This window comes from Crinia signifera, chromosome 19, assembly GCF_055691185.1.
Source record: "Crinia signifera chromosome 19, ASM5569118v1, whole genome shotgun sequence".
In the NCBI taxonomy this organism is placed as follows: domain Eukaryota; kingdom Metazoa; phylum Chordata; class Amphibia; order Anura; family Myobatrachidae; genus Crinia; species Crinia signifera.
Window position 1 is genome coordinate 67,189,110 of NC_139226.1, and position 26,830 is coordinate 67,215,939.

Here is a 26,830-nt window from a genome sequence, read left to right on the forward strand (position 1 = left end):
CAAAACCATGTGCACGTGATCATAAAAATATTTTATAGTAATAAATATACGTAACCTGGTAAATTTGTTCCTAAGAGCACAGTTTTTCTTTCCTTTTTCTGTCACAGTTATGTCTAGTTCTGTTTACCCTGTACTGGTCTAATGTGTTCTATATGTACGGTGCTGCGTACCACTTGTGGCGCCTTTATAAATAAAAACATAATAATAATAATAATATGCTTAAGGAAGGTGGAATTCAGGATGGATGACTGAGATTCTCATTGGACCAAAGTTCTTGGTTGAGTGGGAAGTACCAGTTGAGGTCTCTGTGTAGACCAGTGTTTCCAAGGCTTTTGTTGAAAAACTAGTGAGCAGCTTTTTCTACAGTGAGCAGCAGTGTTCAGTGCACTGTGTGTTGTTAGGCTCCCATCGCCATCATGAAAATATTCTGATATTTGCAGTACAGCAACCTTTTTGTGGAGCTGGCCATGGTAGCCCTTGTTGATCTCTTGCATCTATAGATACTGTATATACATTGAAAAATGTATGATAATATACAGGTATGCATTTTTTCATAGAATCAGATGACTTACTTTCATGTAGTAGGATGTATCCCATGCTGTCATCAAACTCATTGTATGCCTTACATGTGACATTTTCATTAATCAGGGCATGGGTTACCAACAAGGACAGTTCGCTAACGACTCCATTATCGCTAACATTGTAAACTTGAGCAATCTGAGTATTTACCTGTGAAATCAAACACATTGAATGAATGCAAGGAACAAATAGAATATAAAGTGAATGGTGAATACATATTTAAATTAAATGATTGTGTGAAATCTGTGCATGCATAGAAGCTACGCTGTGCATTTGCAGATCTTGTTTTGCCAGATTACTCATACTGCCCCCTGCTGCGGCCAGTTAAGGGCATGGCCAGGGTAGTGTTCTCAAAAACAGAAGCACTTTGGCCCTGATTGGGAAACATGCAGAGGCCAGTGTCTGCACCTGGGGATGGCTACTTTAGATGACTGATGATGCTGCATCTGCAGTGGAACACTAAAGCATGCTTTTTACTCAAGAAGCCTCCTGCTGATTTTACATATTCATTCACAGTTGCTGCATACAAAGATGTAGCTGCTGTGTGCTGTTCAACTCTGAATTTGTCCCTTAGTCCACAGATTGTGTACTTGGTATTTAAGAAAGCAGCTGATTACCATTAAGAAACATGGTGAGAATTACTTGTATCAGACCTGTCTTTTGCCTTTTTAACATACATTATGTAATATTTCTTTAACCTTGCTACTATTGTCATGCACCTGTCATCGAGTTTATGTAATCCTGCTGTGCACGTACATAAGCATGTATGCAGACATTCGTTTGGCGTGATGTGGCTACTTTGCAAGCTGAATCAGCATGTCTGTATCAGTGTATTTAAAATTCCCATAAAAAATGACACTTATTATAATTAAATATATGAGTTTTACATTGCTAGCAACAGAAACCAATAGTGTTGTATGATAAAAAAAAAGAGATCGGTATTCTTGTAACCACTTGTTATAAATGATAAATAGGTTATAAATGATAAATAGTGCTCCAGCCAATTGTCTCTTAACTGCCATATTTAAGCATATGACAGTTAAGAACTGATCAGATGGAGCAGCATTCAATATTTGTAACAAGTGATAAGGTCACTCATTGTTGAATCAGGCCCTTAAGGCCCTTAAATTTTCAGCTGAAAGTTGCCATGTGTGTATCGGCCAGCGATGCCCGACAAGTGATGATGCGCGCTCCTACATCATCGTTAGCAAGGTAGATCATCTGCAGGATTTACTAGCATGTTTGGGCGATGATGGTTAAAGAGTGTATACGGCGCTGGGCGATGATGGCTGAAAGATGAGCCAGAGTCATGGCGGCCTGCCATTCTACCTCCCCCTGCTACACACGGAGCACACTACATGCCACCCGGCTGCCCATCCATTGCCTCCCCCTGCTCCACATGGAGCACAGTACACGCCACCCAGCTTTCCGCTCGCACCCTCCCCCTACTCCCCTGCAGCAGTCTCTGCAATGCCCACCAATGTGTTATTTACCAATAAACCAGTAATATATTCATTGCTGGCACAGGCCAGCAATGCATATTTTACTGGCACCACTGCACACTTCATTATGTGACAGTTATATATACAGTAGCTTGCTGGCGTGTGCCCGCAATGTATAAATTACTGGCACCGCTGCCCACCGATGCACATTTCTTTATGAGCCAGTAATATATACATTGGCACAGGCCAGCAATGTATAGATTACTGGCACCACTGCCCTCCAATGCACATTTCTTTAAATGCCGGTAACATGGGCATAGGGAGGGCAGAGCCGGTGGAGCTTGGGGGCATTGAAAGAGTAGCAGGGCTCTACATTCCACACTCGCTGCCCACCGGTCCGCCCTCCGTATGCCATCCGTCACGGAGGCGCAGAGTCTCTGACAAGGGGAGATATACAGCGCTGGGTTTAACTGAATAAAGAGTTATACCATTAATCAGAAAAATATATTTATTAAACAATATAAAAAGACATGAATGATATTAGCTATCGAGAATTCTCATGGTGGCCCAAAAATAGAGTGAAATGGGGAATGTCTAAAAAAACAATCTGGATAGGTAATGCTCTATTGGATATAGTCAAAGTGGCAGTTCAATGTACCAATGTGATTGGATAGTTACCAGATGGAGGTTGAATGCTCCATCTCCTATATCAAGGGAGAATTTATAGTGGTCCCGGAAGATTGCCCAGCATTATGGATCCGGATTAACTCAGTGAATAAGCAGGGTATTTCAAGTTGATGGTGTCAATGTACCCAAATGCGTCTTTCTGTCCAGAACTGAGACTGTGGAATCCTTGTAGATTTTTCAAGCCGGTCCAGGTGGTCTGGTAGTTGGTGCAATAGGGCTGCAAAACGATGGCTCAACGCGTTTCGATGTGTTAACACATCTTCTTCAGGAGCACTCGGAGCACTTCAGACAGGAGTACTCAGAGATAAATTACACCTAACAGCGCAACACGCCCCACTTTGTATGTTTTTTTTTTTTGTTCCACTCCTCTGGCTGGTAATGTATACATTGCTGGCACAGGCAAGCAATGTTTAAGTTATTTGCTCCACTGCCCACCACTGTATATTTTGTTGTGCCCTTCTGCTCCGCAAGAGGTTACTGTCGTTCCTGAGCTCTCCTTAGGACACCTGCATTATGGTTTGACAGGTGTATCAGCCCAGTCAAACTACCCACCTGCAACTGTCCCCAGAACGTGTATAAGTTACTGCTGACACAGCCCTCCAATGGTTATTAATCATAGGCTGTATTGTACACATTGCTGGCCAGCAATGTATACTTTACTGCTGCCACAAACCGCCACCCCCCCCCCCCCCCCCGCAATGTATATTTTATTATGGTGGTAAAGTATACATTGCTGGTGCAGGTGAATGGATTTCTCCCTACGTGCATGGCTGGAAATTAAATTACAGCTGTACACATGGGCGGGATTTTGCCCAGGCGGGGCGGTATTTACCCGATCACCGGGCTTTGAATATATGTAGCCAAGCAATCAATTCTGAATCAGTCCCCAAGAACAGAAATGCACTCAAATAAAATGGCCTCTGCTCCAATCCTTAGAATTAAAAGCCAGCCCATTACGTATATAGACTTTTATATGAAAATCTCTTGCTCTTTGGGAAAATACTGTAGCTCAGTGTGTACGCACTACTTTGGTGAAAGATATATCTTTCAGAGATTTTGGCAAAGTCTTTTGAAATTAAAATCTCCTAGTGTGTATGGGCCTTTAGGATGAGCAGCTAACTGTACAACAAAGTTTGAGTAAATAAATCTATCTGCCAAATCTTACACATCATAAACAAAGATATCAAACCACACAGTGACAATGCGACAAGTGAGAGATAAATATTGTAAACCAAATTTTTGGGTTGACTGTAACTCTTTGACTTACAGGAAATTTCTAATTTAGTATATTTTCTTAATAGCATTTTGGTATATTTACCAAATTATTTGTTAAAATATAAATAAACGGCTACACAATACAAATCGGACCCATGCAAGGCCAGGTGTCCAAGCTGGTTAACCTGTGTACATATAAGGTATGCTTTAAAGTTAAATTACCTCAGAGCCATTGATATACCAAGTTATTTGAGGACGCGGATAACCAGTTGCCTTGCATCGCATAACCACATTTTTGCCTCTTTGTACCTCTACATATTGTTGACTAACTTCCACATATGGTTTTCCTACAAATGAAGTGAAATATTAGAAATAATAATCTGTGAATTCTGAATGATTTTATATTTTTACATATCACCACTTCCAATACCTTTCACAATCACCTGGAGCTCCTTGCTTTGGGTAAGTACCGGTACACTAGGCAGGCCAACAACACACATATACTGTCCTCCATTACTGTAATTATCCAAACTAAGGTTTAAGATGGGACCACTTGCTATGGTTATCTCATCCTGGACATGTCAAAATCACAAAAACAAAACACAAAAACTGGAATTAGTTACATAGCATTTTGGCTATACAAATGTTGATCAAGTACTGTACAATGCTTTAGCCTCAAAATCCCTAGTGAGTCATCAACATCTTAGCATTGTGTCTGAAAGATACAAGTAAATGAAATTCACAAACAGGAATTCAGGAGTGAATGTGGTTTCCGATGGCATAAATGTAGTTTGTTTATGCAAAACAACAGATGTGATAATAAGCAAATTGCATATTCTACTCCGTGCAGACCTTGCTACTCTGTGGACCTGCAAAAAACATGAGGACATGGAATTGTCTCTGGTAGCCTCCAAGTGCTCTGCCTTAGATTTATCCTTGACTCCTCCACCTTAAAACCACACAATCAGCACCTTTCATAGACCTGAAATTTTCATCTCAAACATTTCGAGGATGAGACGCCCTCACCCACGATGCTACTAAGTAAGACCACTCACTGGTCATTTTCAAACTGGATTACTGTAATAATCGTCAATGTAGCATCCCTGAAAAATGCCACTCTACCCTCCAAACTATCCTCAATGCTGCAGACTGGTTTATCTTCCTCACCAAATGCACTACATCCATCTCCCCTCTCCTACAAGCCCTACATTGGCTTCCCTTCCCTTTCAGAATCCAATTCAAGTTCACAATTATCTACAAAGCCCTCACCCACTCCTCTCCCAATTACATCTCTGACCTTATCTTCCTTTACACTCCCACTAGTCCTATTCATTCCGGTAATGCTCGCCACCTCTCCTGCTTACTGATTACTTCCTCTCACTTTTACCTCCAAGATTTTTCATGGGCTGTTTCCTCTACCGCTCCCCATCAGACTCTCCAACTCTCTAAAATTCAAACAGGCTCTCAAGACACTTCTTTACCTAACCCAGCCAAATTTCATCCAAAACCTCTGTTCCATGCTCACTATCTACCCCACCTTTGTCACCCTTGCCTGTCTGTCCTATCTTTTAGAATGTAAGCTCTCATAAGCAGGGACCTCTTATTTCAAGTTTTCTTCCTTCTCTAATTCAAACCATCTTCGATGGCACCAAATCCTGTGAGGTTTTTTTGCCACCCTGATACTCATCTCAGTGTCATCTGCCGATGCAGCTATGTTTATGTACCCTGTACTTGTCCTCTAATGTATTCAACACTAAGTCACTGTTTCCTGTTATGCTTATTATTTTATGTACTCTGTATTTTGTGCATATGTATCAAGCTTAAAAGATAAAATGGAGAGTGATAAACAACCAGCCAATCAGCACCTACCTGTCATTTTCAAACCTAGACTGTAAAATGGCACTTAGGAGCTGATGGTCTTGCTTGTTATTGCTCTCCATTTTATCACTTCTTGAACCTTGATACATCTGGCCCATAATAGGCTGATTGTAAAGAAGCAAAGGCTGTTTGTAAAGAAACAAAGCATAAGAGGTGTAAAAGGAGGGGGGGGGTCAAGTGGTTTGCATGTTTTGTATTGCCAGTGGACCATGGGCCAGATGTACTAAGCATGAAAAAGTGATACAATGGAGAGTGATTACAACCAACCAATCAGCTACCAACTATTATATTTCAAACACAACCTATAGTATGTATGTTTGGAGGTTGATTGGCGGGTGTTTATCACCTTCTTAAGCTTTGTACATCTAGCCCCATATTACAAGAAACAAATATGAAGGGGGGGGGGGGGGGGGTCCATATCAGGCAACGAAAAGAAGGGTTCACATTTCACAAAAAGGTTCCATGACAGGCAATGAAAAGAAAGGTTCATATTTCCATATTTGTTAGTAAGCAATTTTCGCAGCTGAGGGGCATGGCTAGCTGCTCTCTGAGTTGCTGACTATGTCCCCAGCTGCTCAGACTGCAGAAAAGACACTGTACCAGGCTGGGGAGCAAGTGACAGAGGGGTGACAGGGGGTAATCCCAACTGCTCTCCCCCTGCCTCGGGACACTGCTGGACCCGGCAGGACATGGGAACGTCCCAAAAAATCAGGACGTTCCCACGAAAAGCGGGAAAGTTGGGAGGTATGTTAAATCCAGATCTTCTAAATGAAGAGAGCAGTAGATGTTAACAAGGGATATGACCATTTAATAACAGTAAACTGCTTGCAGTTGCTTGTAGCTTGTAATAATTGTAATAAAAAAAAGCTACTGATGCCATATAATCACGTACTCGTTTCCAATGGATCTCTGTTTGAACTGACGCATTTGCCTGACAAGAAACACTTAAAACACTTCCAAGCATCACAATAACAGGGGACTGTTCAGAAAGTACAGGAGGATCCAGAACTAGGGAAGAGGAGATCAAAATAGGTTAAACACTATGAATCAAACTATTTGATTATGTTAAAACAATATTTGATATTTGATTGAGAACTGCTAACAACAATTGCTACTTGGAAATGGCACCAGAAGTGTATTTACCATGTCCTTTTGCAGTTAGCCTCCATATTGCCCACTTGCGGTTCATGCTCACTGTGCTGTTTATGCCATTCTCCCTTCCTATAAGGGACTTTGGGGTATATTCACTGTCAGGTGGAGATCTCCGCTCTCTCAGTGCCGCTGCTCCACGGCCCCCTCCAGCGCCTGTAAAGGAGGGGGCCGTGGAGCAGCGGCACTGAGAGAGCGGAGATCTCCACCTGACAGTGAATATACCCCCTGCAGAGTTAGTGCCCTGGAGCACCCCCCACACACACACACACACACACTCCCATCAGCAGTTGCATAAAAAAGTAAAATTTAAATGTTGAGATCTATCTATCTATCTATCTATCTATCTATCTATCTATCTATCTATCTATCTATCATGTCATGTGTGAGCAGCAATGGCACTCCTGTATTCCCCCACAGTGCTACTAGTTACACATAATGTATGCCCCCACAGTTACACATAGAACTTTATGCTGGTTAACATGCAGCGCTGTCAAGTTCCAAAAGTGATTTTACCACCACTTGTATTGCCGAACGCCCCCCTTCGCACGGCGATTTCGCCTGCAAGGCTGTGAATGGATGTTTTGCATAAACATTCATTCACAGCCTAGGGGGCGAGGACCACATCATTCAATGGTCGTCGACCATCGAATGATGTGGAACATACACACTAAATTAAGACAGGTGTCTTAGCTTTACGTGCACCTTGTGCAATGACAGTGCGGGCAGCTGACATTCAGGACCTCAGCTGCCAGCCCCCGGCCGCCTCTGCCTCATTTCCATGGGAATGCCCAGAGTTTTCATGGGAACACCCATGAAACGCTGGGCGTTTCCATCTTTCTGACACCGCCCCATGCCTCCTGCCTGCACAGTTGAGTGCGAATGGGACTTGGTTTGCTGTACCCATTTGCACACAGTGCATGCACATGGGCCCCACAGTGCTGCCAGTTACACATACTGTATGCTGGACCCCACAGTGCTGCCAGTTACACATACTGTATGCCCCATGCAGTGCTGCCAGTTACACATACTATATGCCCCCACAGTGCTGCCAGTTACACATACTGTATGCTGGACCCCACAGTGCTGCCAGTTACACATACTGTATGCCCCCACAGTGCTGCCAGTTACACATACTGTATGCTGGACCCCACAGTGCTGCCAGTTACACATACTGTATGCTGGACCCCACAGTGCTGCCAGTTACACATACTGTATGCCCCCACAGTGCTGCCAGTTACACATACTGTATGCTGGACCCCACAGTGCTGCCAGTTACACATACTGTATGCTGGACCCCACAGTGCTGCCAGTTACACATACTGTATGCCCCCACAGTGCTGCCAGTTACACATACTATATGCCCCCACAGTGCTGCCAGTTACACATACTGTATGTTCCCACAGTGCTGCCAGTTACACATACTGTATGCTGGACCCCACAGTGCTGCCAGTTACACATACTGTATGCCCCCACAGTGCTGCCAGTTACACATACTGTATGGCCCCACAGTGCTGCCAGTTACACATACTGTATGTTCCCACAGTGCTGCCAGTTACACATACTGTATGCTGGACCCCACAGTGCTGCCAGTTACACATACTGTATGCCTCTGCAGTGCTGCCAGTTACACATACTGTATGCCCCTGCAGTGCTGCCAGTTACACATACTATATGCCCCCGCAGTGCTGCCAGTTACACATACTGTATGCCCCTGCAGTGCTGCCAGTTACACATACTATATGCCCCCGCAGTGCTGCCAGTTACACATACTGTATGCCCCCGCAGTGCTGCCAGTTACACATACTATATGCCCCCACAGTGCTGCCAGTTGCATATTCTGTATGCCGGGCCCCACAGTGCTGCCAGTTACATTTACTGTATGCCACCACAGCAGGGTTGCCTACCCTCCCGAAATGGCCGTAAGCTTCTGAAAATTGGCTACCCCTCCTGACCCCCGGAAAGGTGGGCAACCTTCTTCGATTCTGAGTGACACCCACCCCCCCCCCCACCAATGCGGTGTCCTCCCCCGAAATGTGTAAAACCATGTGCACTTCAGGTGGAGTAAATATAACATGTGCAGAGAGTTACATTTGCATGGGTTATTTTGTTTCTGTGCATGGTAAATACTGACTGTTTTACTTTTTACACTGCAATTTAGATTTCAGTTTGAACACACCCCACCCAAATGTAACTCTCTCTGCCCATGTTACATTTGCTCTACCTGTGTGCACATGGGTTTTGTCCATTTTGAGAACGAAATTGTCCTGCGATCAAGTATGAATTAGGCCCAATATCAGCAGGGGTTAAGGAGCGTCTTCCCATCAGTGGCTTGGATGGTCTTGATTTTATTCCTGGTCTGTTTGACTTTTGAGTTTTCGGTACTTATATGTTAGTTGGGCGCCCACTATAGTTAATACACTCATACCCCCACTATCCATGTCGGCATGGCCGCGGAAAACTAAACAAATAGCTTAGTGAGCGCCCAACTAATATATAAGTACCGAGTTTCCATGCTAAGAATTTGCTGGCCTTGTTACCTAGGGATTAGAACGGATTTAGCAATTAAGTGTAGGCAACGTTTTTATATATATATATATATATATATATATATATATATATATCACAATAATTTGTGGAGTTGATTGTGGATAGAGACTAATTCATGTTAGTGCATGCTTATTTCGAATAAAGGATTCTACCTGAGGAAGGCACTGTTCAAGATCAGACTTAGATATAGTTGTTGCTGATGGGCCTTTGTTTGAATAGCTACATAAATGTGGGAAAAGGTGCATCCGAGTGGGAGATAGTAGCCATACAGTATAAGAGAATATTGCATTTGCATTAGCGGTAATCACTTCCAAGGAGGATAGTAAGAAGTGTTTGAAATCCCAGGGGTGGAGATTGGTTTTGTGGTGCGTCACTAGAGGGATGGGATTTCTCAAGTTTGTCATCTAGCACCAGATTAAAATCACCCAAAATAACTAAATGGCCATCCTGGACCTGTCGGACCACTTCTAAAAGTTTACTTAAAAAGGTAATTTGGTGAGAGTTTGGGGGCATAAATGCAGACTATAGTGTTTTCTCTATCCTCCAACTTCCAGACCAAGACCAAACAGTTGCCATCAACATCTTTAACATGAGAGGATAGTTCAAAATGCAACAACTTTAGCTTTTTTCTCTATGGAAAGTCTCTAGGCATCTTGTGTTTGGAGAATTAAGGCCTTGAACATATTAGGAGTAAAATTTAACTATTCGGGACAATGAGGGACAAATGTGTACCAACCATGGAGCTGGCTTGGTCTCTGGACTCTCAGAAAGGAAGGGAGAAAAATAACACAAGTGGAAAAACAGAAAACAGCAAAATAACAACATAAACAAATACAGACATACTGAAATAGCCCAAACTTTAGGGCTACAACATTTGTCCTCAGGAAAACATGCACTGCAGGAGGAGCAAATGTAACATTTGAAGAGAGATTTAGATTTAGTTTCTATGCAAGGTAAATATTGAGTGCTTCATTTTAACATTGCAATTTAGTTTAAGTTTAAACATACCTCAACCAAATCTAATTATTCTGCATGTTACATCTGCCCCACCTGAAGTGCAACATGGTTTAAGAAATATTTTGCTCTTCCAATTCATGCTGAATAAGGCTCATAGTTTGCATGTTTGTAACGCAATATATGTCTGTGTGTAACAAACACTGCTAATGATGGCTGCAGACAGCCAGTCACACTTCCCAGTTGCTAGACACCTACAGCTACTAAGTATTAACATTAAACCTAAACTTCCTAAATACACTCCAGCAGGGCCCTCATACCTTTGACCATCTGTAAATAAATACCCAGTTTGTTGCATCGCTGTCTCCTATTGTAAAGCGCAATGGAATATGCTGCGCTATATAAGAACTGTTAATAAATAAAATAATATCTCCCTTATGGTGCCATGATGGTGTGTTCTTATTTTATAGCCCCATCTTATGCCCTCTCCCTCTGCTCTCCTGTGTTAAATGGCACCATGGCCCTTATTCTGGTTGGTGCGGTCGAGCCGCATATGCGGCTGCGACCGCACCAGACGAATCCCCGCCCACCCTACGGATCGCCACGGCCGTCCGTACACGGACGGCTGGCGATCCGCATAAAAATGGTGGAGGCTACGCCTCCACCATGGTGGGAGCTGCCCCCTGCATTCGATGGTCGTCGACCATCGAAGGCAGGTCCGCACGCCGCGGCAGCTCCCGCAAGCTGAGACCACACGGACAATCGTCCGTGTGGTAGCTTGTATGGGGGCTGAAAGCTGACATCCGGCGACGTCAGCTTTCCGCCCCCATGAGTTGCGTCATGGCCTCATTACCATGCGTACGCCCCGCGTTTGCATGGGAACGCCCATGAAACGCGGGGCGTACACATAGGGAAATGAGGGCATGATGCCTCTCACGCCCCTATACGCCCCCTTTGCGGCGGACGAAATCCGTCTGCGGCGAAGGGGGCTGCACATGCGCAGATTGACCTCTGCGCATGTGCAGAGTAAAAACATCGGCGGTACGGCCGCACGCGGGCCGTACCGATCCGATTAGAATAAGGGCCCATATCATGAGGGATATACTTTTATGTGGAATCCAAAACAAGCAAGATCTAACTTTGAGAAAATCTGAAACAGGCGATTTCTGACTCCAGAAAAATAACATTTATCATCATTATGGGATCCAAGTGTGGCAGGAAGACACGAGACAGAACTTTTAGATTCCTTAAGCTCGGTAGTGTTTGGTTTTCATAAAAACCAAACCACTCATCTCTAATATACACCTCTAAACTGTCCCAATTTAGGTAAGACAGACAAGGACTGCCATGTATTTCCAATTAGAACTGCTGTATGGTGTGCTTCATTCTCTACAGTAAGTGGGATCGCCATGCAAAATGGAGGTATTTTTAGGGAAGTTTGGTTGGTGGAAGAGTAGCAATTCAGAAGCACTAGGAATGTCATACAACACTGTTATTTTCAAAAAAGGATATGTGAAATCACTTACAATGGACATGCATTTCAGTTTCTGCTGACATGTCATCAAAAGATTCTACATCATATGCTGAACACTGATAGCCTCCAGAATCCTCACGTGAAACAATCCAGCGCCGTGATGTCAAAAGGGTACCATTGCCTTTCTGGTAAGAAACAAGAAATACAAATATTGCTAGATAATTTACATACAATCTTACTTGTTTACCACATTGTATCTTGGCTTTAATCTGCTACTTTAAATCCATCCAATCACTACTCGTGAAGGAGTAGTATAGCTGTGGTATGCAATGTCATGCCAAATTTAGTAACAAGGAGAGGTGTAAGTGGATACATCTGTATGGTGCCAATGTAAAGGCAGGCACAATGACATGCATATTGTTCTGCATGTATAAATTAAGGATGTGCACCGGCCACTTTTCACGTTTTGGGTTCTGATTACCTTCAGGTTTTGGGTTCTAATGGGTTTTGCCAAAACACCCCCTAAACATTTTGAAACCGCTAAAAATCGCTGAATTTTTTTTTTACGCTATTAGTAACCTCAATAACATTAATTTCCACTCATTTCAACTCATTTCCAGTCTATTCTGAACACCTCACACCTCACAATATTGTTTTTAGGGCAAAAGGTTGCACCGAGGTAGCTGGATAACTATGCTAAGCCACACAAGTGTGCGGCACAAACACGTGGCTCATCTAGGAGTGGGACTGCAGCGGCAGACAGGATGGCAGTTTGGAAAATTAGGCCCCAAAAAGACCCCTATCTGACTTGATCGTGTTTATGATGTGCAGCCGAGGAGAACTGGGCGTTTTGTGCAGCACTGACTTGTTCTGCAAGTGTGTAACTGTTTTTATCAGTTTAATACCCAAGATGTCAGCTAAAAAAAAAGCACATAATGGCAAAAGCGGTGCAAGATGGAATTGCTGCTGGGCCCACCTACAATAAAAGAAGCAATGATAAAAAAAATAGTGCATCATTCATATAATAATGAAAAGCGATCCATATAATAATCTGATTGTTCAACTGTGGGATTATTACCAGTCATCTCTCAAAACATTGCCATAATTAATTACTAGGTGGCAGATAAAAAAAAGAGTTCCCCCACCTCTCTAGGACCACTTTTACCCCTGGGTTGGAGCTGTATACCTGTTCAGAAACCGGGAGCTTGCTTCCTAATCGTACATGTTCAGTTTAATACCCAAAAAGACCCCTATCTGGTTTGATCGTATTTACGATGTGCAGCCGAGAAGTGGGCGTTTCGTGCAGCACTGACTTGTTCTGCAAGTGTGTAACTGTTTTTATCAGTTTAATAACCAAAAAGCCAGCTAAAAAAAATAATAAACTAGGCCCCAAAAACCACATAATAGCAAAAGAGGTGCAAGATGGAATTGCCACTGGGCCCATCCACAATAAAAGCAGCACTGAGTTGGTCTGCAAGTGTGCTGTGCTGTGTATCTGTTTTTATCAGATTAATATCTAATAAGACCACTATCTGGCTTGATCGTGTTGTTTATCACCAGCCGAGGAGCAGTGAGCGATACGGCAGCATTCTGCAGGCAGTGGCAGAAACGCTCCTGTCACTTAGGCCATCTTCCGACGGCATCTGGTTGTGTGATGCAGGGTGAGAGCGGTATCGATGGACTCCCAGAATAATGCAGGGTGAGAGCTGCAGTGGCAGACTCCCAGAATAATGCAGGGTGAGAGCGGCAGTTGCAGACTCCCGGAATAATGCAGGGTGAGAGCGACAGTGGCAGTCTCCCGGAAAAATACAGGGTGAGAGCTGCAGTGGCAGACTCCCAGAATAATGCAGGGTGAGAGCGGCAGTGGCAGACTCCCAAAATAATGCAGGGTGAGAGCGACAATGGCAGTCTCCCGGAATAATGCAGGGTGAGAGCTGCAGTGGCAGACTCCCAGAATAATGCAGAGTGAGTGCTGCAGTGGCAGAATCCCAGGCAGTGGCAGAATGCCGAAAGTGTCCCCAATACTCACCAATAACACAGGTGATTATATTCTGACATCTAGTGAGAAAGAATATGATCGGAATAGCTCGGCAATACATCACAGGATTGAGCCGGAGCAGTGAATATATGTTCATTGGTGCCCTGATTAACAAAGTACAAAGTGACACACTACACACATATTCAGCTAAAAGCATTGTCAAAAATCTTTGACATGTGTGTAATCCAAAATAAGAGAAACACACACCTATAATCTAATACAGTAACAGGTATTAACCTCATAGTGCGGTAGCGTGATATAGCGCGCACCGAGACATTATTGCTATAATACTTACTAAATTGGTTATAATCTGTCTACATCAATTATATGTACACCTATTGATGGGTAATAATCAGTATTAAATACCTACACCTTATTAGCTGTAACTCTATACAATAAAACCGTGTGACACATAGCTGATCACATATAGGGCCTTATTCTGGTTGGAGCGGCCGGGCCGTACGCGTACGTCCCGGGGTTTTTCATGATCTGCGCATGTGCAGATACGCTAATGCGCCGGCGCGAACACACCACAACGCTCACGGCCGGGGGTCTCAACGTGCGAAAAAACCTGTACGCGAGTGTACGGGTAATGGGGCGGCATAGGGGCGTGTTGATGGGAGCGGCCGAAATAATGAGGGAAAATGGGCGTAAATATGGGCGTACACGGGGGTGTGCACCAAAAATGAGCGGTGCTACTACCGCACGATCGACTAAGGCACCGTTCATTTCGGACACAAAACAGGCGGCCGCCAACCGCCAGCTCAAACCACCCCTACAGATACCGCATGCCAGCGTGCGGCTGAGTTGGCTAATTAACGCTGATTACTACTCAAACACATACACCTGTATGTAATAAGCAATGCTGCAGTCTATTAAGTCCAAACCATGATTTCACTGCCTGCAAGCCACACACACAGCACGCAGACACATTGGAAGCTTATGTTTCTATACTTCTCCACATTTAAAGGTTTGTTTAATTTAAGGTAAGAATCTTTTTATACGCGAAGGTAGGTATTTGCTAAACAGTTAGACACATTCACTACATGCTTTCATAGACTTTACGCAGTAGCACACTCAATCTACACAAGTCGACATGTGTCAACGTGTTCACTCTAATACTAACATAGGTTTTGTATTTAGGATACAATAACATAAACCACATCTAACACCTACAAAGGATGTTTCAGCAATGTTTGAAGCCCATGACCACTATTTTCCACACAATCTTTGTATAGTACCCAAAATAATGACCTGTACCACTATCTCATCTGCTATGATTTGGATTTGACTACACTCTCGATGTAAGATGCTACCAATCACATTATTGCACTCTCATCTCTCTAACAAAGGATTCCTACATCTGCTTATGACACTGTCAAATCATATATATTTAAAAAGTTATGCATGTTTGTTCACAAGCTAATTTATCATGTTTGGCCCATTCACACATCTTTTTTTAGGGAGGACACATATGCATTCCTACACTAATGTACCTTTTCACCCTTGTTTGTCTGCCTCACCCACTCCATGAGGAAAGCATTGTTCTGGACCTGCTTTTACCTACTACTGTAGGAGCTACCTCACCTGTACACAAACTGCTTTCTCACCTATTAAGTTGCTCTGCACATGTGCTGACACAAACTAATTAGCAGGGAAAAGTTGGATAGGAACATGGGAATGGCCATGGAGAGGGTTACACATGGGAAACTTCGACCACACTTCAACAAATGTTCAAAAATACCCTGGTCAGTAAGTACACATAAATCTAGTATTTGTTTCACACAAGAAATGACACATACCACAATTTAGATTTAATTTGTAAAATAAATGTATTTGCTGTTCAGCATCACAGCTTGACACTTTAATGTGAGAAATCAAATAAACAAATAAAATAGACACACAAATAATAAAACAGCCAGAACAAGAGGTTGCATATCTCCAAACATGTGTTACCCTGCAAATGCAATGGTGAAAGAAATGGGGACACCAGATTACGTACTGCAACAACCAGGGTGAATACTAAGCAAGATACACACCACCAAAAAAAAATATCCTGCATTTGTAGAGGTCAAAATACGAACTTTCATGCCCATGGCACGCAAATGGATCGATGGCCAACTCAGGAAGCGGATGTCCAGTGCAATTTAAACCTTTGGGCTCCAACCACAGAGGAAGTGAACCAGGTCTCATTTGGGCCCTTTTTTGCCCCTTTTAGATGGGGCCTTGGGGACAGGGGCCTTTGGCTCAGCTGGCTTTCGGCGTCTTCCCCTAGTCGACACAGGAGGGTCAGCCGAGGTGGAAGGTTGGGGAGCAGCTTGGGGTGGGGCAGCAGATGGAGGATTGTCCCTTAGGGACCTGGCGGTGGACAGCTGCTCCGCAAGAAGTTCATTCTGGCGGCTGAGGTGTTGGCCAATGCTTAGCATGCCAGCCGCCAGAGTTTCATTAATGCGGTTCAACGCCTCAACCTGCAGCTGGTTTGTGGCCTTCCACTCCGCCAGAAAATCCTCCACCTGCTGCTGACGGATCGCAGCATCTACCCCTTGCTGCTCGATCCTGTCCAGCGTCACCAACAGGCTCTCATTCCATGTCTCCTGTGGCTGGGGCTGGGGGCGACGTCTTGTTGGAGGCTGGACCACTTGCTCCACCTGTGGCTCTGCAGAGGAAGATGCTGCCGGTACATCCAGGCTTTCTGCTTCTGCTAGGATAAGAATTGAAAACAATGTCACCATCACATACGCAATAAAAAATATCTTTCTAAATACAATGCATTACTGTGACTTACCATCAAAAGGAGCATCAAAGACCTCCGCCGGGAGCTCACTGTCCATATTGGAGATCCCCCTGATCTCCCCCACATCAATCACGTCACAGGAGTCCAGCTCCAGGGGGGTATACTCCAAATGGTCAGGCATAGGACCTCTCCCGGTGGACATGCTGTGGTTGTACCGGTCAGTCATCTTCCTCTTCAGTGCACTTTTGAAGTCAGTCCACCTACAAGTTTAAAAATACAAATATCACCATGAGATATGTGCACCACTGTGCTACGTGTAGGGTTACCACCTAGTCCCTTTAATTCCGGACACATGTTACTTACACAGGTTCTGTGGCAGTTTAAAATTAGGTGAAGTGGAGTCTTGAAGTCAGCCAGCCACAGAACCTGTGTAATTAATATGTGTCCGGAATTAAAGGGACTATGTGGTACCCCTAGCTACGTGACATTTCCTAGTGTGGGTGATCTTATGTTTTTTTTGCCATATGTGTCCCACACACACATTCATGTCTCAATTAGGAGGCATTTCAGTGTCTCATCTCATTCATTAGGCCACTAAATGCACATACATACATCACTATGCAGAAATGACATCATCCATGGCCAAATTAGGCACCTCCACCTGGTGTGAAACTACACATTCCACCATAGCTTGACAATGTGGTTATTATGGAGTAATTTAACTATGGAATGGCATACTGGGATGTGTAGTTTCTCACCAGCTACATGTGCACAGTTTGCTCATTCTTGTTTCAGTAGCATCATATGGAACATGTTACAACAACTCTTTCAAAAACACACTTTCTCTTGTCCCATCACATACTTCACATGAGCAGAACTGTGCCCATAACCTCACATCACACCAATGGTGCATGTTTCATATATCAATGTGGGTTATTAGACATGGTTGTGTTCACATGTGACATTGAAGTGTAGCACTATCTACAAACACACCTTTCTATTAGTCTCAAAACATACATGTAACATATGTACACACATATGACATCAGGGGGCCAAAGACCAGGGCAATTTTTCAGCAGTCTCCAGCAGGAACTGAGGCCCTTATTCTAGTTCACTCTTTCTGCCCAAATATTTGTTTGATGGACAAAACCATGTGCACTGCAGGTGAGGCAGGTGTAAAACCCCACCCAAATCTGATTATCTCTGCACAAGTAACACCTGCCTCACCTGCAGTGCACATGGTTTTGTCCATCTAAGAAATATTTGGGCAGAAAGAGTGAACTAGAATAAGGGCCTCAGTTCCTGCTGGAGACTGCTGAAAAATTGCCCTGACAAACACACTAACCTTTTCTTCACCGCGTCCCAAGTTCTGACCACTGGTGCCACCTGGTTCACTTCCTCTGTGATCTTGTCCCAAAGGTTTCTCCTTGCACTGGCACCCGGCTTCCTGGTTGCCAATTCAATCCATTCGCGTGCCCTGGGCACTAGAATTCGCATTTCGGCCTCTACAAATGCAGGGTTTCTCTTTCTGGTGGTGGTATCCTGCTCAGTCATCACCCTAGATGTTGCAGCACGTTTTCTGGTGGCCCCAGTTCTCTCACCATGCACCTGCTGGGTCACACCTGTTTGGAGAGATGCAACCTCTTGTTCTGGCTGGTTGCTTGGCCCTTGTGGAGCTGGTGGAGGTTCACCAGGGCCTGTTACTGAGGGGCCCGCTTGATCTTGCAGGCGACTCCTCTCTTGGGCCCTCCTTCTCCGCTCCTGTTCCCTATTGTTCAGTGCATCAAGCAGGGATTGTGCTGTAGCTCTCTGCAGAGCGTCCTCTGCTGCAGAATCGTCTGAGTCAGACATGTTTGCAGCAATTGTGGGCTGCATCTGACTGAATATTTATATGTTAATCTCCCGCCATGAACAAGGGGGCGTATATTTTTTCCCGCAATGTAGATGCAAATTTACGCCGATATTTCCCGCCGATAATTCCCGCTTAAATTACGCAGGTCTCAACGCACCTGATCAATCAGCTGTATATGCACATACACAGGTTGTGGAGCATTGTGGGCTACATCGTGAAATGTGTGCACCTGTCATTCCAATGATGAGTGTTGTCAGCTGGTATCTGTTGGAGTTCGTGTATGCCTTGTGAGTCACATTTCAAAACATCACGTTACAATGCTTTCCTTACATATGTAATGTGTATGAAATTGTCATACTGCAACATGTCGCATTGTGGCCCTTTAAGCAGCGTAGTTATGACTAGAGGGTTGCGTGTATTATTTTCCGCACACTGTAAATACAGTACTCCTCTCCATGCATATCGGTGTATCGTGCCCCCTTTAAGCAGCATAGTTATAAGTAGAGGGTTGCGTGTATTATTTTCCGCACACTGTAAATACAGTACTCCTCTCCATGCATATCGGTGTATCGTGCCCCCTTTAAGCAGCGTAGTTATAAGTAGAGGGTTGCGTGTATTATTTTCCGCGCACTGTAAGTACAGTACTTCTCTCTTCATTGAATGCATGCTGTTGGTTGTGGTGTGTGTATATCGGAACGGTCCGCGTAAGTTTCTATTCGCATCCAGTTTGTTAATGTAAGAGGGATTAATAAAGTTAATACCAAACAAACAATTTTTTACACCAATCAGCAAGCACCAAAAGTGATATATGTACCTGCAATTAATAACTGCGCCATTGCCACCATGACTTCAACCAGGGCTAGGGCGTTTTCTACCCAGGAGCTATTGGCCTTGGTTGAGGTCATGGACCGCCGCCTGGGGCCCAGGGGCCCTTATGTGGCAAATAGTGAAAAGCGGCGGGCATACAATGCTGCCCGCCGGCTAATTTTCGCCAGGACCGGCGTGGATAGGAGCCTGGGTCAACTGGAGCGGCGCTGGTCGGACCTGCGCCGGCGGCAGCCAGTGTTGCTCTGCACACTTCGCCGCCATATTGCCCGATGTAAGTTTTTATTTACTAGTATGCCTGCGTTATTTTGCAAATGTTTTCTGTACTTTTTATAAATATGTCCCTGAGTATGTGGGTCTATATGGGGTGTATATGGGGTGTATATGGGGTGTATAGGGGGTGTATATGGGGGTGTATATGGGTGTATATGGGGTGTATATGGGGGTGTATATGGGTGTATAGGGGGTGTATAGGGGGTGTATATGGGGGTGTATATGGGTGTATATGGGGGGTATATGGGTGTATATGGGGTGTATAGGGGGTGTATATGGGGGTGTATATGGGTGTATAGGGGGTGTATAGGGGGTGTATAGGGGGTGTGGTACTTGTTTCCTATCTGGGCGCCCGTCGCGGGCATCGCGGGTACATTTATGTATGGCCGCGACGCGACCGACGCGATGCCCGCGATTTCCCATTGAAACCAATGTTAAACTTGGAAATCGTGTCGGTCGCGTCGCGGCCGGCCATAAATGTACCCGCGATGCCCGCGACGCGACGCGATGCTCCCGATTTCCCATAGGAATCAATGTTAAAAGCCGCGATGGACCCGATTTTACTGTTAAATGCCTCAATCCACCCGATTTGGCCATAGGAATCAATGTTAAATGGGCCACAGAGCCCATTAACCCTTAAATGTCCCCCCAAATTTTTGACGCCACCCCACGATCGACGCCAACCCGAAGCGTGGCGAGCGCAGCGAGCCCGCGAGGGGCGGCGGTACGCGTCCTCCGACCTTTTCATGCCCTACTATCCACTAGGGCGTGGTGTGAGAATATAATAGTGTGGCGAGCGCAGCGAGCCACCGAGCCCGAAGCGTGGCGAGCGCAGCGCGCCCCGCGAGGGGACGCGGATACCTTCACAGTTATGCGCGTCCCCTCGCGGGCTTCACAGTGAAGGTATCCGCGTCCCCTCGCGGGGCTCGCTGCGCTCGCCACGCTTCGGGCTCGGTGGCTCGCTGCGCTCGCCACACTATTATATTCTCACACCACGCCCTAGTGGATAGTAGGGCATGAAAAGGTCGGAGGACGCGTACCGCCGCCCCTCGCGGGCTCGCTGCGCTCGACACGCTTCGGGTTGGCGTCGATCGTGGGGTGGCGTCAAAAATTGGGGGGGACATTTAAGGGTTAATTTGCCCTATTTGGACCCAAATCGGGTCCATTGAGGCATTTAACAGTAAAATCGCGGTCAATCAGGATTTTTAACATTGTTCCCTATGGGAAAATCGCGGGCATCGCGGGCATCGCGGGCATCCCAATTTACCCGCGATGACCGCGATTTTTACCCCCGATGACCGCGATTTTGATCGTGGGCGCCCAGATAGGAAACAAGTACCGGGGGTGTATATGGGGGTGTATATGGGGGGTATATGGGTGTATAGGGGGTGTATAGGGGGGTGTATAGGGGGGTGTATATGGGTGTATATGGGGGGTATATGGGTGTATATGGGTGTATATGGGGTGTATATGGGGTGTATAGGGGGTGTATAGGGGGTGTATATGGGGGTGTATATGGGTGTATATGGGGTGTATATGGGGGTGTATAGGGGGTGTATATGGGGGTGTATATGGGTGTATATGGGGGGTATATGGGTGTATATGGGGTGTATAGGGGGTGTATAGGGGGGGTTTAAGTAGTTGATCAGTTTTTGGGAGTAGGATATCAAATAGTTTGCATGATAAATGTCTGAAATATCACAGCAATGATAATTTTGAAGGTTATGAGCATGACTAATGTGAATTTTTCTTTCCCCCTTTTTTATGAAACCCAATCTTCGATTTCTATGCCATCAACATGAACATTTCAGCACGGGCAAGGGCACGCATGGAAGCCCGGGAGCAGGCAGCCCGGGACCAGGCAGCCGGGGACCAGGCAGCCCTGGAGGAAGAAGAGGAGGAGGAGGAAGAAGAGGAGGAGGAAGAGGAGAAGGAGGAAGAAGAGGAGGAGGAAGAGGAGGAGGAGAAGAAAGAGGAGGAGGAAGAGGAGGAGGAGGAAGAAGAGGAGGAGGAAGAAGAGGAGACACTGGGTGCAGTTTGGACCCACACCATTTCCCCATCCCCTTCCCCCTCCACAACCCCCACCCCCTCCACAACCCCCACCCCCTCCACAACCCCCACCCCCTCCACAACCCCCTCCCCAACCCACACCCCCTCCCCCTCCCCAACACTGGAGACACTGGGTGCAGTTTGGACCCACACCATTTCCCCATCCCCTTCCCCCTCCACAACCCCCCCCCCCTCCACAACCCCCACCCCCTCCACAACCCCCACCCCCCCCCCTCCCCACCCCATTTCCTACCCCCCTACACCTCTCCACCACCCACCCCCAAACCTCTCCACTCCCCACTCACACCCACTACCTCGGTCCAAACTCCAGGACCATCCCCCTTGCTCCTGACCCCCCCAACCACTGCACAGCCAACCAGCGGCAACCAGGATGGCTCAAGTAGCCGTAAGTAAATCATGTGTCTAATGTTGACCTACACATTTCTACACATAAACAATCACAACAACCACATATGTGTATCCAACATCAACATTAGTTGCAACATATCACTGCAGGCTGACCATGAGGTGTGTCCTGTCCTTCTCCAGGAACAAGGCTCCCCTTGGTGGTTTTTTTGAGTGTGGCCATGCCTCACCCCTTGAATAATTGACATAACAGTACATCCAATGAGATATCCGACATTAGTGGTGTGGTAGTTATGTGGCTCCAGGTGTTGGGTAACTCCAGTTCCCAGCATGATGTGCAACACAGGGCCGGATTATAATGGAGGCGCAAGGGGTTAGTGCCCCTGGGCCCCCCTCTAGCTAGGGGCCCCCTGTGGTTGTCATGTATTTTTTAAAAATAAAATGTTTAAGTTATGTTTTTTTTTTTTTAGCTAAATGTTTTGTGCATGGGTGGGGTAGTGCTGCAGCTTCACCTATCTGCCAATGTGACAATGATTTATGGTGCTGAGCATCGGGAGCCAAGGCACACTGATTGCACAAGTGTGCAGTGCATTTCTGGGAGTTGACTAAGTCCCATGACACTTTGCACCAGAGGACAGAGGCTGAGAAGTTTGTGCTGAGCTCTGATTGGTGGAGCTCATTACATGCTTCTCAGGTCCATGGAGAACAGCAGCAGCAGCTTAGTCATAGGAGGGTTTTTAATCAGAGGCAGCACTAGGACTATGAGGTCTCCTCCAGAGTAAGGGGCAGAGGGACAAACACAGGCTTTTCATGTGGTGTGTGTATGTATATATATATATATATATATATATATATATATATATATATCCCCTGCAGGTAACCATTGACCAAGTTTATTCTGCCTTTACTCTGTGTTTTGACAGTATAATATTCGCCCATGCAGTGTGCGGCCAGTAATGACAAGTGCAAGGGGGCCCCCCGCTCTAAAGTACCCCGGGCCCCCCAAAGGCTTAATCTGCCACTGGTGCAACTTAAATGTAGAGATTGTTTTGGTAATAGTGTGTGAGGCCATGCGGATGCATGCTTTACAAACATAGCTGTAGGCCTATAATTTGTACAGCAATGTCCTAAATTTAAAATACTAAGGAGTGCTTAAGCCACAACAATGTCATAACCCTTAAATAGCACAGGCTAATTGTGAGGTTAGAGGTTCATTGATGAAGGAGTAATTGAATTAATGTTATTTACTATGTACAGTATGTGTGTGTTAACATATTTTTTTTTAGTACTGTGTTTACAGCAGACCCATCTTCAATGTAGTTTCTAAATGTATGTGGCCTTCACACATAACTCTGAACTTTTTATTATGTACAAATACAACAAACATTTGTGTATGTTATATATTAATTTTTTGTTTTATCCCTTCATTACAGACACTGAACAGCAGCAGGAGGAGGTGGCAGCCCTAATGCGGGAGATCATGATGACCCTCCTGTACCTACAGCTCCTTTTTGGCCTTCTGGAGGCCCGCCTTTAATTTTTTATTTATCCCCCCCCCTTTTTATTTTTGTATAAAATAAAAGTTTGATTACAGTTCGAAATTGCCTGTGTTTTTAATAATAAATATGTTAGAGGGCGTGTAAGGGTAGGTACATACAGATGTGTACTGTAAGTTATACTTGTAATTTGAGGTGAGGGGTAATGATTGATGTGTGAATGTGTGTGTTTTTGAGTAAAATAACACAGTGAAAATGCATGAATGTTTAATGTTGTTCGATTAAAACATCACACATAACATCAGGGTAGGTATACATGTTACACATTTTGGACAAACTAATTACGGACATAATTTAGTACATATACAGAAACACCAACATAACTTGATTTAAAAGTAACAGCAATATGGGGACACATAGATAGTGATTAAAATGCCACATTAGAACATAACAAATATACATGTAATGTGGGTTCAAATGTAGTTTTATTAGGTCTTTATTAAGGTAGACAATTGAGTTAATAGAAAACAATAATTGAATAACAAATAGAGTAATTAATCAATTGTCAGATTAGTAGTTGAGAGGCAAGATTTGCAGGTCCATATATGTGAAGGGTATGCCAGCGTGCACGGACGTACGCTCACTCTCACGAGCGGTGACATAAGCTGAGTTTTCCATTGAAAACAATAGGGACCCGTCCGTGCAAACTGGCGTACGCTCAGATCTCCGCAAGAAGTCGGTGGGGAGACGGAGGAAAGACGGCCGTACACGGCGCCGTACGCTAAGTTGTACGCCTGTTGTCGGAGTGCAAGGGCTGGCCCGTCCGCGTACGTTGCCGTACGCTCATTTGTACGCCACTCCCCTTCTACGGTATTTCTGCCCGTACGTAAGCGGCTGATTTGTGGGTGGACCTAACCCTAACGGCCGCGTACGGCTAGCGTGCGGTAATGGCGAACGTACGCACGTTTGGCCGCTCCGATCAGAATAACCTCCATAATACCACATAGTAGTGGACCAGGAGATAACCAAACTGAGTTACTTAATTGCAGCTACATTGTATTATGGTGCTCCTACAATAAAGTACTAAGCAACACTGTTTCAAATACTTAGTACATCAGTCTGTATTAACAGGAATGATGCTAGTTAAAATAAGACAATAGTGTTGAAAGAAACACCATCTAATGTGTGCACTATATAAAAAATGAATTATTAAAAAACAAATTTGTGGTATTAATAACCGACACACGAGGCAGACAGAATACACCATAACACACACACAGTGCAATATGATTTTTAATCACTTTATTCTTAGAAATTTTCACTTATGTATGTTTGTCTATACTTCGCTGTCTTTCAGCATTTTTAGATAATAAGAAATAAAAGTTATATTTTAGTATTGTATTTGTCGGTGGAATCTCTCAACAGGATTAACACACAAAAAATCAGTTGAATGAGTGCCCCGAATTGGGAATCTTTCTTCTTTCTTTTCGATTTTTTTTAGTCGTGTCAGCTTAACTCTTATATTTACTATAGGGCGGGGGGAGAGGAGGAGGACATTGATCGTCATGTGAAGCTGAACCACTAGTCATGCACTTAGGCCATGGCCTTAGCCATTCCTTGCCACTCCATGTAGTAAATGGCATATTGGCAAATTTACATTTACTTTTTCGAATCCTTTTACCAAACTTTGGGTTCGATTTTACATGCCCTCAGCTTTCACATTGCGCATCGGCCTTGGCAGATGACGTTGATGGCATTTCATTGTCTATGTCGTCATGACAAGTGGCGACAGCTTCAGAACTATGAGAAAGCGCCTCTTCATCTTTCCCTATTTGTTTATCCTCCATATTTTGGATCTCCATTATTTTTGTTAAGTTATGCCACAGGACAGCAGTGGTGGCCCCAGCTGACTGGAATTATATACTGCGATAGGTACTGGTAGCCAGCGGCAACAGCAGACTGAAATTATATACTGCAATAGGTACTGGTAGGCAGTGGCAACAGCAAACTGGTATTATATAATGCGATAAATACTGGTAGCCAGCGGCAACAGCCGACTGGAATTATATACTGCGATAGTTACTAGTAGGCAGTGGCAACAGCAAACCTGAATTATATACTGCGATAAATACTGGTAGTCAGCGGCAACAGCCGACTGGAGTTATATACTGCGATAAATACTGGTAGCCAGCAGCAACAGCTGACTGGAATTATATACTGCGATAAATACTGGTAGCCAGTGGCAACAGCATACTGAATTATATACTGTGATAAATACTGGTAGCCAGTGGCAACAGCCGACTGGAATTATATACTGCGATAAATACTGGTAGCCAGTGGCAACAGCATACTGAATTATATACTGTGATAAATACTGGTAGCCATTGGCAACAGCAGACTGGATTTATATACTGTGATAAATGCTGGTAGCCAGCGGCAACAGCCGACTGGAATTATATACTGTGATAAATAATACTGGTAGCCAGTGGCAACAGCAAACTGGAATTATATATTGCGATAAATACTGGTAGCCAGTGGCAACAGCAGACTGGAATAATATACTGTGATAAATACTGGTAGCCAGCTGCAACAGTAAACTGAAATTATATACTGCGATAAATACTGGTAGCCAGTGGCAACAGCAGACTGGAATTATATACTGCGATAAATGCTGGTAGCCAGTGGCAACAGCCGACTGGAATTATATACTGGTGATAAATAATACCGGTAGCCAGTGGCAACAGCAAACTGGAATTATATACTGCGATAAATACTGGTAGCCAGTGGAAACAGCAGACTGGAATTATATACTGTGATAAATACTGGTAGCCAATAGCAACAGCTGACTGGAATTATATGCTGCAATAAATACTGGTAGCCATTGGCAACAGCCGACTGGAATTATATACTGCGATAAATAATACTGGTAGTCAGCGGCAACAGCAAAGTGGAATTATATACTGCGATAAATACTGGTAGCCAGTGGCAACAGCAGACTGGAATCATATACTGTGATAAATACTGTTAGCCAGTGGCAACAGCAGACTGGATTTATATACTGCGATAAATGCTGGTAGCCAGCGGCAACAGCTGACTGGAATTATATACGGTGATAAATAATACTGGTAGCCAGCAGCAACAGCAAAGTGGAATAATATACTGCGATAAATGCTGATAGCCAGTGGCAACAGCCGACTGGAATTATATACTGCGATAAATGCTGGTAGCCAGCGGCAACAGCTGACTGGAGTTATATACGGTGATAAATA

The 26,830-nt window shown here is 44.6% G+C and overlaps 1 protein-coding gene across 2 annotated transcripts in view; it reads right to left on the reverse strand.

Moving 5' to 3' along the window:
• The window catches only part of MCAM (melanoma cell adhesion molecule), a 239,002-nt gene that overhangs the window by 77,230 nt on the left and 134,942 nt on the right, over positions 1 to 26,830 (reverse strand). For both annotated transcript variants that reach the window (XM_083162728.1, XM_083162727.1), the window contains exons 8-12: positions 11,981 to 12,113; positions 6,694 to 6,809; positions 4,354 to 4,495; positions 4,146 to 4,270; positions 573 to 729 (exon numbers count right to left, since the gene is read on the reverse strand). In XM_083162728.1, coding sequence (XP_083018854.1) covers positions 573 to 729; positions 4,146 to 4,270; positions 4,354 to 4,495; positions 6,694 to 6,809; positions 11,981 to 12,113 — 673 coding nt within the window. The remainder of the gene's footprint in view (positions 1 to 572; positions 730 to 4,145; positions 4,271 to 4,353; positions 4,496 to 6,693; positions 6,810 to 11,980; positions 12,114 to 26,830) is intronic.